This window comes from Triticum aestivum, chromosome 7B (assembly GCF_018294505.1).
Source record: "Triticum aestivum cultivar Chinese Spring chromosome 7B, IWGSC CS RefSeq v2.1, whole genome shotgun sequence".
Classification (NCBI taxonomy): Eukaryota; Viridiplantae; Streptophyta; class Magnoliopsida; order Poales; family Poaceae; genus Triticum; species Triticum aestivum.
This window is the reverse complement of record NC_057813.1, coordinates 11513949-11531392: the sequence shown is the minus strand read 5'-3', so window position 1 is coordinate 11531392 and position 17444 is coordinate 11513949. Positions and strand designations below refer to the sequence as shown.

Genomic DNA, 17444 nt, shown 5'->3' with positions numbered 1-17444 from the left:
GACTTATTTACCCTCTCAAATAAAACAATTCTTGTATCAGTGGGATTATCTATATAATTATTATTTTTCCTGAGCTTTATTTCTTTAAATTAGTTTTTCATAAGTTTTAGGGTTCCATTTGGACTGCACCCCTTTTATGAATTTATTTAAAAATTACACCAAAATTTGAAGATGTCATGTGATGTTTCTAAACCACTCTTATGCAAATAGATATTTCATTCATTGGATATTTTGGGTTCTACATCAAAATTTTCAAATCTGGCCAAGTGGGCAATTTTACACTACAACCTATTTAAATATTTCTTTAACACTTCTACCAAAATTAGGGGAGGATAGTAGGATCATATTATTCCACTTTGTGCAAGAACCCATTGATGTTCTTTGAAAAATTTGAGTGAATCATCCTCTTTCTCATTCTGGTCCAACTTGATGATTTGTACTGCATCCCTATTAAATTTTGCTCTAGTGACCATGACCTTTCTCCTGCTTGTAGTACACCATACCAAACCCTTAAGTCCAGGAGGTTGGACTCATTGGAGCACTTTTGGTTCATGAAATTATGCCCTTTTCCTTCTGTCCAAAACTGGAGTTTTGCAAAACCTACACTAACAAGTTTTTAAATTTGGCAAACAAACCTTACCACCCTCTTATGCATCTAAACAGACTCCAATATGGAAGATTTGGCCACTCCAAGAGTTGCCTAGATGCCATTAGCATTTTGTCAAACACCTGGTGTGCATGGCCAGTTTTGACATGATTTTTGTCTTTGCACTGTGACCTTGCACCTCTGGGCAAACCAACATGTCCACTAATCTCCTAGGGGACCCTAGCCTCGACCTGCTAATCCCCAGCTCCACCCAAGCCACCTAGCATGCTCTGGCATTTCGCCGAACGCTTGGCGTGCATGCTATGGGCGCGCCCAGAGCGCACGTTTTGCACGCGCGCGCAACGAGCCGCCGCGTCCCACTGCCGACGCCTCGCGCTTGTTCTGGCCATTCCCCTCTCCCAGTCAATGCCCCCGATCCCTCCAGCGTCGCAGAACTGCCCCTGGAGCTCCACAGCTCCGCCGTCAGGTCGCCCACGGCGGCTAGCGGGCGGCCATAGCAACCTCTGCCATGGACGGCGCCGCCCGAGCCTCCTCTGCTCGCCAGCTGCCCTCGTGAGCAGTCCATCCTCATCCGCTCGCCCTCCCGACCCCGCTAGCCTCCACCACGTCGCTCTGACCGCTACAGAGCGGCGGTTCACCGGCGACCTTATGCACGGCCGCGGAACTGCCATGGCTACGCTGTATAAGGCCCCCCCCGAGCTCATCCAAGCCTTCAGGCAGCCTCAGACCATCCCACTGGTACTCCTACAACCTGCAATCAACGACGGGAGGCCATCTTCCTCGTCTCCGGCCAGCTCGGCCGCCGTTGCGCTCTAGTGACATGCATCGCCATCAGAGCCTCCCCCACCCTTCCAACACCACCACTCGACTCCCCTTGACCCTGCGGAGCTGCCCAACATCTCAAACACGGCCGGGAGCCACGGCATCCCAGAGCCCCAAACCCACCCGAAGCTTCCTCCGCCGCGGGGCTCACCGCCGGAGACTCCATTCGCCCCCACCACCCTAGCGACCACCGGGAGGACCGCCCCGGGGTGGCGGATCCATCCCGACTCTCCTGAGCCCGCGGGAAGCCACCGTTCGCCGGTGTTGATCGCCGGAGCCTCACCTCTGTTCGGCCAGAGGAAGAAGGAGGCGGGGGCGACTAGTAAAACCTGACCAGTGGGCCCCCTGGACCCATTGTTAGCGACCCAGCCCCGCTCGCGTGTTTTAAGTGAAAACGCAAACAGCCAAAAGTACTTCTCCCCTGCTAAGAAAGCGTATTCTCATCGAAACGTTCTCTTTTCTTTTTTATTTTAAAAACAGAGTTTGACTGAAACTTTGACCGGCTATAACTTTTTAAATATAAACCCAAACGACTTGATTCTTTTTCTGTTGTTTCGAAAATATTGTCTAGTTTATTTTCATATTTATTTCAAAAAAATTCAAACAACTTTTTTGTACTGTTTTGAAAATGTGTGTTAATTCAAATTTATTTAAAATAGGATTTTGGAGAGAGAGAAGAAAACTTTCAAAAGTTTTAGGATGCACCCTGCCTCTACACAACTTGAAGGCAAGCATTCTGAACCCTGGCATAATATTTATGTGTGTTGGTTGACACGATTATAACACCGCCCTAATACGGAGAACGCGTCATTTTATGTGGTGACACGATCATTTGCATGAATGCATATTTGTGATTTCATTGCTGTTGGGAATGAATATACTTGTGGTGGTAATCATCCTCATGTGCCTTGCATGCATGCCGGAAAAGAATCCGGGAAAGCCTCTGCCTTGGGAAGGTGTGAGCTTGTCGCTGGTCTCCGTCGGGATGGCTATGTCCGGTATGGCATAGTAGGGTATGATGAGCGGTGCTTTGGTTGGTTGAAATATTTTGTTACACATATCGTGCAGGGAATTTATAAACCTCCTGAGTCGACCATAGATCGAGTCTTGTTCCAGCAACCCCCATGCTTGTTTTCGTACTACCACTTGCTCTACCGTAGGTAGAGTGTGGTTCAGTAAGTTGTCAACCCCTTTCTTGGCACACACCGTACAGAGAGGCCATGGTGGAAGATACCGGATGCATCCGTTAGGCAGGCCACCTGGTCCGGGGGCATGGGTGTTTCCGGTTGGGACCGAGAGGGGGGCACCCCTTAGAGCGCGCGTCATAAATTTGATCCCATGCTGCGCGAGGTTGTAGCCTCCCCACTTAGAGTTTTACTTGACAGGTGTCGTGGGTGATTCCAGACACCGGTAAGTTAAGCTTGTGTGTGCAAGTCAGGTGTGTGTTCAATTAAAAGACCGTAGACGGAATTAGTCCCGATGGACTAAAGGAATCCGTTACTAGTGGGTAAAGAGTACACCCTCTGCAGAGATAATATCTATTCGAATAGCCGTGTCCATGGTTAAGGACGACAGTCTGGGTCGGGTCAAGTGTCGGTCTTAGTGTTGGTCTTCGGAGGAGAACTACTAAACCAGAACTTGGAATAATGACGTGTGACTTATGATGATGATTATTATTATTATTATGGACTAACCCCTTTATATTATTTGAAGTATTGAGTATTCCTGGGACGGTTCTACCTCCTGGATATTCATTGTGATTATTTACTTTATGAGCCCTTTATGTGGTGTCGCTGAGACGCCCCACTATGGCATTGCTTGTTATTTATTTACTTTATAAGCCCTTTATGTGGTGTCGCTGAGACGCCCGACTGTGGCATGCTTGTTATTTAGATACTTTATAAGCCCTTTATGTGGTGTCGCACAGACGCCCGACTGTGGCATTTTATTTCCACCCCATTATTGCATATCCATGTTACATATAATAACCTGCTTGCATAAATCAGAGATTTATTTTTGACTGACGATGTGATCATAGAATATTTCAGTGCATGTTTATCATTTATAGTATTCCCGTGTTCATAATGTTTGCGAGTACATTCAAAGTACTCACTGGCTTGTCCCTGACTATTGTCTTGGCGAGATTTTCTTGCATGGAGAGGAGCGTTGCGACGACAGCCCCGGAACCTAAGCAATGGTGATAGCAACCTCGTGAAGATAGGAGTTAACCTGGTCAGCTGTTCCTGTGGGAAATGGAGTCCCATAGACACTAATGATCCACAACCGCTTCCGCCACCAAACACTAGAAACCATTTGTTGTACTCATAGGCCAGAATGGTCTTGTACTACATATTTTGTATTTTGCTTGGAATTTCTGTATCAAGTTGGTGCCTCATCAGCTAACAGTAATCCTGGGGCTGGTGAGCACAACGGCCATTTTCTGGAAATTAATACCCGGAAAACCGGTCGTGACAAACTTGGTATCAGAGCCAGGCTGATCATTGGTTAATCCTATCTTAGCCAGGTCAATAAACCTAGGTTAACCAACCCCACCAGATCTTAACCTAACCCCGGCCAAGCTTCTCTCATAAGATAGCCACACAGTGACCCCGACACTTTTGGCAGTCGGTGCCCAACCTATCAACCTAGCCTGTCAATCACGCGCCAGTGACCGACACCTAAATTGTGTCATTCGCAAGCGTGCGAAGGAAGACTCCATCCCCTTTTTCTATAAAAAGGGCACGCTAGCTTCAAACACAACACATCCCAGCCTCTTCCTCAAACCAAGCCATAATGCCTGGCCCCGTCGTGCACAATGAGACCACAGCAACCAACGTTGGAGGTTTTGTGACCATGCTCGCAAACCTCACCCGCCGTGCCTTTGCGTTAGAGGAGCCTCCGGAATGTGTTGTGTACCAAGGACCCATGGGCGGTGAAAGCCGTCAATTCTGGGCCACCGTGCACATCTATGGTAGGGGTCTGTCGCCGGAACGCCCCAACAGGTTCACCGGAAGGACAACTTCCTTTGAGCCACAAGCCATCCAACTAGCCGCGCGAGAGGCTATAGTTCAACTCAGGCATTTGTCGCCCAGAGTTAACTGTCGCTCATTCTACTACTACCCCAGTCGTGAAGGGTATGGTAGACCACCCCAAGTTGCCAACGGAGATCACGAGACGGATCCTGCGTTGTTGCATCTGGTGCGCTATGTAAGTGCACTAGAGGATCTGTTCGATCAAATCACTCTTGATCTGATCGCAGCTCGTGGAGAGCTGATCCGCCGAGCCCCGGTAAGAGGAGAAGATGAGCCCAGCACCGACAACGCAGTCATGCTGTTTGGACAACCGATCAAGTCTTTGAGGTCTGCCCCAGTCATTGACCATAATACCTTGATGACCCCAGAAGTGCTTCGTCGCCTTTTGGGAACACACTCCAGCGGGATTGTGGCCAACAATCCCCAAGATGGTCATCATCGCTACCCAGACACTGCAGTCCCTCAACCCCCTCCAGCTAATCCTAACGGTGAGAACCGTGGAGAAACCTCGACGTCCACGAGACAAGCCCGATTAGATATTAACGAGGTAGACTAGAGTCGCTCGAGTAGTACCGAGTCTTAGTATGTCCTCGTCTTGCAACTGTGTGATCCTGTACCGCCATTATTAAATATTGTTTGATTGTGCATCCATGCATGAGTATATTAGTGTACGGTTGTATTTTTAGTCCCAAGCGTAGCTACCAAAGACCAACCTCGACGACGCAAGTTTGTGCTATGAATAAACCTTTTGGTTTCAACTAGCAGGAATGGTATTTTCAAAAACAACTCTTAATAAATCTCGAGGACGAGATTTTCTTAAGGGGGGTAGTGTTGTGACACCCTAAAATTTTAATCTTGTTTTATTAATTAAAATTTTGCTAGGAAACTTAAACTTCTATTTTCTGGATTTCCTTTTGGATTTCAGAACCATTCTTTTCTTTGTTATTATGGAGTTTTTACCCCAAGTGAAAACTTTTCAATCATTGTTGAACTTATTTACCCTCTCAAATAAAACAATTCTTGTATCAGTGGGATTATCTATATAATTATTTATTTTCCTGAGCTTTATTTCTTTAAGTTAGTTTTTCATAAGTTTTAGGGTTCCATTTGCACTGCAACCCTTTGATGAATTTATTTAAAAATTCCACCAAAATTTGGAGATGTCATGTGATGTTCTGAACCACTCTTATGCAAATAGATATTTCATTCATTGGATATTTTGGGTTCTACATCAAAATTTTCAAATCTGGCCCAGTGGGCAATTTTACACTACAACCTATTTAAATATTTCTTTAACACTTCTACCAAAATTAGGGGAGGACAGTAGGAGCATATTATTCCACTTTGTGCAAAAACACATCGATGTTCTTTGAAAAATTTGAGTGAATCATCCTCTTTTTCATTCTAGTCCAACTTGATGATTTGTACTGCATCCGTATTAAATTTTGCTCTAGTGACCATGAGCTTTCTCCTGCTTGTAGTACACCATACCAAACCCTTAAGTCTAGGAGGTTGGACTCATTGGAGCACTTTTGGTTCATGAAATCATGCCCTTTTCCTTCTGTCCAGAACTGGAGTTTTGCAAAACCTACACAAACAAGTTTTTAAATTTGGCAAACAAACCTTACCACCCTCTGATGCATCTAAAGAGACCCCAATATGGAAGATTTGGCCACTCCAAGAGTTTCCTAGATGGCATTAGCATTTTGTCAAACACCTGGTGTGCATGGCCAGTTTTGACATGATTTTTGTCTTTGCACTGTGACCTTGCACCTCTGGGCAAACCAACATGTCCACTAATCTCCTAGGGGACCCTAGCCTAGACCTGCTAATCCCCAGCTCCACCCAAGCCGCCTAGCATGCTCTGGCATTTCGCCGAACGCTTGGCGTGCACGCTCTGGGCACGCCCAGAGCGCACGTTTTGCACGCGCGCGCACTGAGCCCGCTAGCCTCCACCACGTCGCCCTGACCGCTACAGAGCGGCGGTTCACCGGCGACCTTATCCATGGCCACGGAACAGCCATGGCTACGCTATATAAGGGGCCCCCCGAGCTCATCCAAGCCTTCAGGGAGCCTCAGACCATCCCACTGGTACTCCTACAACCCGCAATCGACGACGGGAGGCCATCTTCCTCGTCTCCGGCCAGCTCGGCCGCCGTTGCGCTCCAGTGTCGTGCATCGCCAGCAGAGCCTCCCCCACCCTTCCAACACCACCGCTCGACTCCCCTTGACCCTGCGGAGCTGCCCAGCATCTCAAACACGGTCGAGAGCCACGGCATCCCAGAACCCCAAACCCACCCGAAGCTTCCTCCGCCGCAGGGCTCACCGCCGGCGACTCCCTTCGCCCCCACCACCCTAGCGACCACCGGGAGGACCACCCTGGGGTGGCGGATCCATCCCGACCCTCCGAAGCCCGCGGGAAGCCACCGTTCACCGGCGTTGATCGCCAGAGCCTCACCTCTGTTCGGCCAGAGGTAGAAGGAGGCGGGGGCGACTGGTCAAACCTGACCAGTGGGCCCCCTGAACCCACTGTGAGCGACCCAGCCCCGCCCGCGTGTTTTAAGTGAAAACGCAAACAGCCAAAAGTACGTCTCCCCTGCTAAGAAAGCGTATTCTCATCGAAACGTTCTCTTTTCTGTTTTATTTTAAAAACAGAGTTTGACTGAAACTTTGACTGGCTATAACTTTTTAAATATAAACCCAAACGACTTGATTCTTTTTCTATTGTTTCACAAATATTGTCTAGTTTATTTTCATATTTATTTCAAAAAATTTCAAACAACTTTTTTGTACTGTTTTGAAAATGTGTGTTAATTCAAATCTATTATATAATTAAAATAAGAGGCAAACAAGCCATTACGTTCATCCACACAGATTAAATTATCTTGACCATTAATTTCATATATTGAGGGCTGAGATTTAAAGATGTAAGCGTTACATGCAAATATCACTACGTACAAACAATTAGACATGTCACGTGTAAATAGCTTTTTCTTCAACCGAAGCCAACGTGATGATGGACAGAAGATGTAAACGGAGCAGTTCAACTTTACAAGGAAAAGAAAGATAATTTACGGGGAGTAAGTGCACCGTACGTTCCTTTATTAAGAAAAAGACAAGCCCTGGAATTCAAAAAGAAAAAAAACGACCAGCCGTGTACTCCCAGGACACGCACATGGCTAGGAATTATAAAAGGACAATCCGTATCCCACTAAGATATATCATATAGCAAAAAAAAACAGTACCTAATTAAGCGGTCATGTTACGTAATATTTTCACGTACAAGTCTAGCACAAATCTTATCCTATAGAGAAGTCCAAACGTGTGTGAGAGATCCCTAATACAATAAAAAGGAAATATTTCAAAAGAATAGTAGAAGGAAAAAAAGAGATTGAATAGTTAACATACCTATACGTACCCTCACAAAAAAAACATACCTATATGTATATATGTTTGACTCCGAGTCAATGACCATAGAGTAGGCTCAATTCGGCTAGCCGTCCAAGTCGCATGTCAATTGCATGCATGACATCATTCTTTTGTCACCAAGTAATTTATATGTCTTTCCTGCCTTTAATAAGCTCGATCCATGACAGACTCAAAGAGACACCAACGTGGTGGTATATGCATGAATATTATATTTACTTCCTCTGTTTCTAAATATGTGTCTTTTTACAGAATTTAATACGGACTATGTACGAAGCAAAATGAGTGAATCTACACTCTAAAATACGTCTATATATAACAGTGTGTAATCTTTGTTGAAATCTCTAAAAAGACTAATATTTAAGAACGCAGAGAATAATAAAAATTACCACATGGCTGCTACCGTCTCTACAAAGGAAACATGAAAGAGAGTTATATATTATTTTTATATAAAATTTGGAAGAATAGTCAAGATACAGGTATAAACTATAGAATATATTAGCATGACCAAAAAATGAAGGTAATTAAATTAGGAATAAATTGTGCAAAGGAAAAATGCTAAGTGGCTAAGAAATACTAGAAGTAGGAAATGTAAATAATAATAATAATAATAATAATAATAATAAGTTTATGTACAAACAATACAGACGTATGAAACATCATCACGAAGAGACTTAAATAGCTTAATTAGTTGAAATAAACTATGCAGACAAACAAATATTAGCAGGAAAAAGAATACCGATGTTTCTATAGGAAATTATGAATAAGAAACATAAATATACACGTTCGAAGAAAAGGAAATAGAAATATATTAACGGATTGGTATTCACGAACACACAATATGTAGAGGCTATAGAAATGTCAACTATAAGGGCCAAAGAGGTGATAAACATAGAAGAAGAAAATATATGCATTGTCATGAAGGTGTTACAGATCCATTTCTGTTGAAGGAAAATATGGACTATGAATTATATGTATCTACATGAGTATATATATACATGCATAATGATAGCTGGCACGACATGTACGACATCATGTAATACTAATTGTGGGCCGATGTTAATGTGCTTTGTATGCATGAAATTGTATGGCATGTAGGAAGCTACAGAATATTTGGAAGCTACTTAATAATTAGTTTTAATAGTTCATACAACAACATAACGCGAACTTCATATGCACAAATGTAAAAGGACAAGCTATGAAAGTAATGTGGAATCGACTGGATGCTAGACGTTGTACTATCCTACAATCAGCACGTGGAGGGAGTATTTTCCTATAGATTTGAATTAAAATGTCTTAACTTCTTTCATTAATATATCAGAAGTAACTACCAAGAAATAGTGTTATGGAATGGAGGGAACAAAAAAGTTAAACTTTTGAGGACAAAATATTAATCAAATTGAGTTGCTGCTCAAAATATGTCATGATAGATTAGTACTTTTCTTTGAATTATATTTAGGTCAGTTTCTACACTCTCTGAATAATTCGTAACAATTTAGACCATATGTACGATATCAAGGAAAATAGGCAGTCACAATAGGCCACTGAAGATTAAGATATGTGAATTGCTCAAGTAAAATATTGCTAGAGTTGTACTGAAATATGTATCAGAATATAAAATAATTTATATAACAATGTGTTATAAATCTAGCCGCGCGAATGCGCGGGTCACTCCGCTAGTTTATTTAAAATAGGATTTTGGAGAGAGAGAAGAAAACTTTCAAAAGTTTTAGGATGCACCCTGCCTCTACACAACTTGAAGGCAAGCATTCTGAACCCTGGCATAATATTTATGTGTGTTGGTTGACACGATTATAACACCGCCCTAATATGGAGAACACGTCATTTTATGTGGTGACGCGATCATTTGCATGAATGCATATTTGTGATTTCATTGCTGTTGGGAATGAATATACTTGTGGTGGTAATCATCCTCATGTGCCTTGCATGTATGCCGGAAAAGAATCCGGGAAAGCCTCTGCCTTGGGTAGGTGTGAGCTTGTTGCCGGTCTCCGTCGGGATGGCTATGTCCGGTATGGCATAGTAGGGTATGATGAGCGGTGATTTGCTTGGTTTAAATATTTTGTTACACATATCGTGCAGGGAATTTATAAACCTCCTGAGTCGACCGTAGATCGAGTCTTGTTCCAGCAACCCCATGCTTGTTTTCGTACTACCACTTGCTCTGCCGCAGGTAGAGTGCGGTTCAGTAAGTTGTCAACCCCTTTCTTGGCACACACCGTATAGAGAGGCCATGGTGGAAGATACCGGCTGCATCCGGTAGGTAGGCCACCTGGTCCGGGGGCAAGGGTGTTTCTGGTTGGGACCGAGAGGGGGGCACCCCTTAGAGCGCGCGTCATAAATTTGATCCCATGCTACGCGAGGTTGTAGCCTCCCCACTTAGAGTTTTACTTGACGGGTGTCGTGGGTGATTCCAGACACCAGTAAGTTAAGCTGGTGTGTGCAAGTCAGGTGTGTGTTCAATTAAAAGACCGTAGACGGAATTAGTCCCGATGGACTAAAGGAATCCGTTACTAGTGGGTAAAGAGTACACCCTCTGCAGAGATAATATCTATTCGAATAGCCATGTCCATGGTTAAGGACGACAGTCTGGGTCGGGTCAAGTGTTGGTCTTAGTGTCGGTCTTCGGAGGAGAACTACTAAACCAGAACTTGGAATCATGACGTGTGACTTATTATTATTATTATTATTATTATTATTATTATTATTATTATTATTATTATTATGGACTAACCCCTTTATATTATTTGAAGTATTGAGTATCCCTAGGACGGTTCTACCTCCTGGATATTCATTGTGATTATTTACTTTATGAGTCCTTTATCTGGTGTCGCTGAGACGCCCGACTGTGGCATTGCTTGTTATTTATTTACTTTATAAGCCCTTTATGTGATGTCGCTGAGACGCCCAACTGTGGCATGCTTGTTATTTAGATACTTTATAAGCCCTTTATGTGGTGTCGCACAGACGCCCGACTGTGGCATTTTATTTCCACCCCATTATTGCATATCCATTTTACATATAATAACCTGCTTGCATAAATCAGAGATTTATTTTTGATTGGCGATGTGATCATAGAATATTTCAGTGCATGTTTATCATTTATATTATTCCCGTGTTCATAATGTTTGCGAGTACATTCAAAGTACTCACTGGCTTGTCCCTGGCTATTGTCTTGGCCAGATTTTCTTGCATGGAGAGGAGCGTTGCGACGACAGCCCCGGAACCTAAGCAATGGTGATAGCAACCTCGTGAAGATAGGAGTTAACATGGTCAGCTGTTCCTATGAGAAATGGAGTCCCATAGACGCTGATGATCCACAACCGCTTCCGCCACCAAACACTAGAAACCATTTGTTGTACTCATAGGACAGAATGGTCTTGTACTACATATTTTGTATTTTGCTTGGAATTTCTGTATCAAGTTGGTGCCTCATCAGCTAACAGTAATCCTGGGGCTGGTGAGCACAACGGCCATTTTCTGGAAATTAATACCTGGAAAACCGGTCGTGACAACAACTATCCCGTATACTTGCGGGTTATCAATTCGCTATGTGCGATTACTGCGAAGATGAGCGCGGTCTCTGCGACATGCCTCACCTGGTAGAAGGTTGGCGCTTTAGCATCAAGCTCCAAGAGACCTTCGATGTTGATACGGTACGCAACAAGGACAAGTGTTTTTTGTTATTTTTGCATGACTTCTCTGCTTCTTCAATGTGTAATTTCCGTCTTTTACAATTCGACTAGCTTATCCCATGCCATGCAAGACGCTATGTCTTGGAGAAGATGGGTTTTGAAGATCATGAAAGCATGGAGACAAAGATAATTCAACTAAGGACCCATCATGGTTATGATTTTGCTGTAAAACTATACAATTCTGTGAACTCATCCAATTTTGGTTGCCCTAATTGGGAAGCCCTTTCCAAGGTGTATGATTTTCATGAGGTTATGCTTCTCACCTTCGATCTTGGTGATCCTGACATTGACGAAAATGATATGACCATTTGGGTCCTTGTTGACACGCCTCCAGTTCTACCGCTGTGTGAGTTTCTTAAACATATTTACTAAGTAATTTATATTGTTTATTTCAAAATATTTGACAGCGTATTTCCATTGAGAGCTTATTTTCATTCTTCAAAAAATGTACGGAAGATGGTAGACAGAACCTACTATTACAATGATGAAGCACAATTAACTTATAAGGAGAAAGATGGTCTAATCGCATTTTTGACTGATCTTGAGAATTACAATAGCTATTGTAGAATTCCTCAAAATTATGGTCAATATGTGCCACTAGTGCATGCAGTGTGCTATGGTAACATCAATGGAGATAGCATGGTAAGATTTTCTACTATTACAACATCCGTGCATCTTTTGCATAAATATTTCTAAAACTAAACTACATTACTAACTACAAAGTTATTACTATGTTTTTGAATAGAAAATCCCGATGGATTGTGTGCCTCATCTGATGTTGCCAAGAGGTCGCGTTGATGTTATGAGCTTAAGGCCACCACGGTCAGGTCAGCCGCAGTATCCACATCACTCCTGTCCATACCAGATTTCTAAAAGCGAGGAAGCCATGATAATAAATGATTGGAAAAAATGTTTCTACCATCATAGAGAGCTACTTTGAAGCAACATTGTGCGTAGGCCAAGACTTGGAGACAGGATGATCTCCGTTCTTCATTATGGAGAGTCCAGATTACTTAGTGAAGAGTCAATGCCTATCTTGTTTTATGATATTTTACCTAAGAAATGGTAGAGTAGGTCCTATGAGAGGAGTAGGTCCTAGGTAGAATGTGTTATTATGTGCTACAATGTGTTAGAGTTGATTAGGAGGATGAGGAGTTGTGATTATGACTAGTGACCAACTTGTTATATATATGATGTCTCATTGACGAACATTGTTTCGTGGTGATGACTAGTGGTAATGAATATGCTATTTAAATAGACTAGTTCATGATGAGTTGTTATTGTATAAAATATATATCTGTTTAAACATGTACAGCGCCAAAATACTAAAAAAACATAAATGTTAGCAGTAGCGCTGGCCTAAAAACGTGCTACTAGTACTTGAACTTACTAGTAGCGCTGGTCTAGAAACACGCTACTGCTACAAAATAGCTGTAGCGCCGTAGCAGTAGCGTTGGTGCCCGCACTACTGGTAGCACAAATACTAGCACTACTGGTAAGCTTTTCTCTAGTAATGGGAGTCAGCTAGTGTGCCTGACACGCCGGCTGTGGACTATAGCTGACGCACCTTCTCGCTTAAGCCATAGGCGTACTATACACCAACGGTGCTCCGCTAGTAGAAAAAGGGTCAAATGTGAAGCACATTAGTGCCGGTTTGATTTTGAGCCGGAACTAATGTGTCCATTAGTGCCGGTTCCAACGGCTAGCCGGCCGCCCTCATTAGTACCGGTTCGTAGCGAAACTTTAGCACCGGTACTTGCCATGAACTAGTACTAAAGAGGGTGGTGGCAGGATGTTGTCGGTCTGGGGCCCCTCCAGCACCTTTAGTACCGGTTTGTGCCACGAACCGGTACTAAAGGTCATCGTACATAAACCCTTCGTCCACTCGAGCTCGCTCTATTCTTCCCCTTTCCCCTCTCCTCCTCTGTTCTTCCCCTCTCTTTCTCGAGCTCATCACACATTTGCCCATAAATTGTCAAGATTTGAAGGCCCCCATCCATTCAAATGATCACAAAGGTTAGCAACTTTGTCCTTTCATCTCTCATTGCTAGATTAGCTCTTGCAATGCTTTGTATAGTGATTAATTTGTGAGTTTAGTAATTTGGGAGGAATTATATGTGCTAGTATTTTATTCATATGCAATCTGAGGTCAAAAATAACACTTAGTTTGCATATGTAGGTGTGGTTTACTTAGTGCCTTCTAAATCTTCGTCGTAACCACCGTCGATCACCCGCACCGTCCCGTTGCCAGCACCACCTTGTGGTGAGGCTCTTGTTCATGAATGTTTTACATTACCAAATTGATGTTTGTGTGATTTGGATATATAGTTACTCGTATAATTATCTTACCCGTATGTTGTTTGTTATACATAGTGCCATGGTTTTGATATCCGTCCCCGTCGGCCCTCGTCCTTGTTGTGATTTGGATGTGGTATATTCTCTTTTAAAACTAGTTGTTGCATTTCGTGTTTATGACAAATTATGCCCATCAAGTTGACATAGATATTTTTATCTAGGAGGTATGTGAACCGGAAATTCCAACCAACCCTATTATCAAGAGGTTAAATTTAGTTGAAAGAGAAAACGAGTATTTGAAAGAAAAATTGAAAATAATTGAGGGGAAGAAGATGGAATTGGAGTTGCATGTTTCCGATGTCGTTGATGATCACAAGATCAAGATGGAGAAAATGCGGTTGAAGATTAGAAAGATTAGAAAATATACCATTGATAGTGTGGCTTGGTATCATTATACTGTTGGATCAATTGTTACCTTAGTTGCGATCTTGATCGCATTTGTTGTTGCATTTAAATTCTTTACCTAGAGAGTTATTTGTAAGTTGCATTTAATTAAGTGTTCTATATGAACTTTATGTATGAACTTGTATTAATTTGGTCTATTCAGTGTTGTGTAATGAAGATGAGCGGACAATGGTTGTATGATGATCGATGCTCTCCCGAGATCATTAATGGCGTGCATACTTTTCTGCTTGCTGCTGAGGCAAACAAGCGGGCGGATGGTTTTATGCCTTGTCCATGTGCTGGCTGTAAGAATGGTCACAATTACTCTACGTCAAGAACCATTCACGTCGACCTATTTGAGTCTGGTTTCATGCCCCACTATAATGTTTGGACCAAGCACGGAGAAAGAGGGGTTATGATGGAAGACAATGAAGAAGAAGAGGACGATGACAGCTATCCTGGCCATGGGTTCCATGAATACGATGATACAACAATGGGGGGAGAAGCTGAGCCGGCAATGCGGGAAGAAGCTAAAGAAGCGGCATCAGATGAGCCCACTGATGATCTAGGTCGGGCCATTGCTGATGCAAAGAGAAACCGGTACTAAAGGTCCATCCTATATATACAACACTTGAAAAAAATTAATTTTCCTCTGTTTCTTCCTCTTCGTCGACGACACGCCGCCTGCCCCGATCGACGCCGTCGCCGCACCCGACGCGTTGCCGCCCCTCGTCGTCGCCCCCGTCCCTGTCGCCGCCCCGGCCGTCCCCGTCCCCGTCGCCGCGCCCCGCCCCGTAGTCGCCGCCCCATCTCGTCGCCCCGTTGTCGCCGCCCCGTCGTCGCCTCGCCGGTGAGCTCATGCCCCGGCCGCCATGTCCACACACACACACACACACATTAGTTTTTTTGTTATAAATTTTAGTTATAGAAATTTTTCTGTTTTTTAGTTATAGAAATATATATAGAAATGTTAGAAATTTTTTCTGTTTTTTAGTTATATAAATATTAGAAATGTTAGTTATATGGAAATGTTAGAAATTTTTTCTGTTTTTTAGTTATAGAAATATTTATAGAAATGTTAGCAATTTTTCTGTTTTTAGTTATATAAATATTAGAAATGTTATAGAAATGTCAGTTATATAATCAAAAATGTTAGAAATTTTAGAATTAGTTTTAGTTAGATGAATTAGATTAATGTCAAATTGTTAGAATTTGCATATATATAGAATTTTAGTTATCACAATCCAATCATTTAAAAAATGTTACTTTTGCCGGGCATATAGTATTTGTTCTCGACGATATGCCCGGCCCACATCCTCGCCGTCGACCCATTCGCGACGACGTCCTGCTTAAGAGGACCCATGTCCGGGACTGGGCTCCGCCGGGCTGGCACTGGGAGGTGCTACCTGGAGGGGCGCGCCCCTTGGTGAGGAACCCGGCCTCAGGTCTCGTCATCGACCCTGATATCCTTTGGTGGCGTTCGCGTGGGCCACATTCGGTGCAGAGGGAGCCGGCCCTGCCGGAGGTGGTGCGTCGCCGTGTCAGGAAGGAGGACGAGCACGTCCGTCGCTACATGGCTGCTATGGACGTCAGGTTCTCCAATACTTGGCAGTTTCTTTGGGGAGATGACCGGAGATATGATCCTGTCATGGTTCCTTCTCTTTGGGTGTCCACCGCCCGCGCCCCAGGAACCACGAGTGGCCTAGATTCTTCTGTAGTACTCGATCTTTATTAGGTACCTAGCCAGTGATGTATTCGATATATAACATTCAAGACAATGTATTTGAGATTATATATATTATTCGAGACGATGATGTATTCGAGATTATATTTTAATCGAGACGATGCATATATTATGTACTATATGATTCAGTTTTTCCTTATTGATTGCATCCATGCATTGTAATTTGAGATTAAATTGTTTTATATTTCTTCTGTATTAGTTAGGTAAAAGCTATGGCGGACAATACCGACAGTAAAAGCTATGGCGGACAATACCGACAGAAAGCTATGGCAGGCTAGATGATCTGAATGAAGCAGATGACGGCTCCCAATATCTAAACAATACCAGAGAGGGTGATGAAAAGATATTCGATCTCGATGACCGAGCTGATGAAGTCATGAACTATGATATGATTATGATGACACATACAATGTTTATGATGACACAGACAATTCTGATCTTCAAATAACAAAGACTACCGGCGAGGTATATTTATATAAGCAAGCATCTGGTGATCATCACATGTTTTTTTATTTGAAGATATATTGACGAATTGATCTTTCTTCTTTCAGCCCTCCAGATCGAGCAAATCTTCTTCTACAGACAGCATGACAAAGCAAGGTCCGGGAAGAAAGTTGAAGGAGGGTGTAAAGTACAACATTGACTCCGTCAAACCTAGTGGCGAACCCCTCACGCGTAAGAACATTGCGAACAAGTGGACTCATCAGTGCGGAGTTCTTGTGAAGGACCAACTGCCAATCTCCATTCAAGAATGGAAAGAGCCAAAAACTAAACTTCCAGGTGTTACTTGGGTCGACGACAGAGCTAAAAAACCCTTTGGGAATCTCTGATGGAACATTTCACCCTACCAGATTATTTCACTGAAGCTGATGTGGAGAAAGTCAAAGGCACTGCTCTTAAGAAGATGGCAATTACATTCAACACACACAAGAAGACTGTATGGGCCAACTACCTCGCTGCAGAAAGGAAGACTCTAGAATTCACGGGGACACTGGAGAAGCAAAGAGAACACTGGGCCGATTTCGTGAAATTCAAGGAATCAGAATTATCTAAGGAACGGTCGATAAAAAACAAGGCCAATGCCGCAAAAAAGACGCAGTTCCATAGGCTGGGTCAAGGTGGCTACGCGGTGGGAATGCCTAAGTGGGATAAGTCTGAGCAAGAGATGGAGGATGCAGGGGTCACTCCGGTTACTAGGAGCTGGCCCCCCCAGGTGCAGAACTTGGTTCTATGTGCATGGGGGGGGCGTTGGACCCGAAGACAGGCCTGTTTTCGCAGAAGGCAAGTCTAAAAGGAGCCGAACAAAAGATACTTGACGCAATAGAAGATGCTCGAACGGGGGTGTTCACGCCCAACAA

General features: G+C 43.4%; 1 protein-coding gene across 1 annotated transcript in view; it reads right to left on the bottom strand.

Moving 5' to 3' along the window:
- Positions 1–6740, bottom strand: part of LOC123157550 (uncharacterized) — a 146572-nt gene extending 139832 nt beyond the window's left edge. The window contains exon 1 of the mRNA XM_044575837.1: positions 6566–6740. Coding sequence (XP_044431772.1) covers positions 6566–6740 — 175 coding nt within the window. The remainder of the gene's footprint in view (positions 1–6565) is intronic.
- Positions 6741–17444: the final 10704 nt, after the last annotated feature.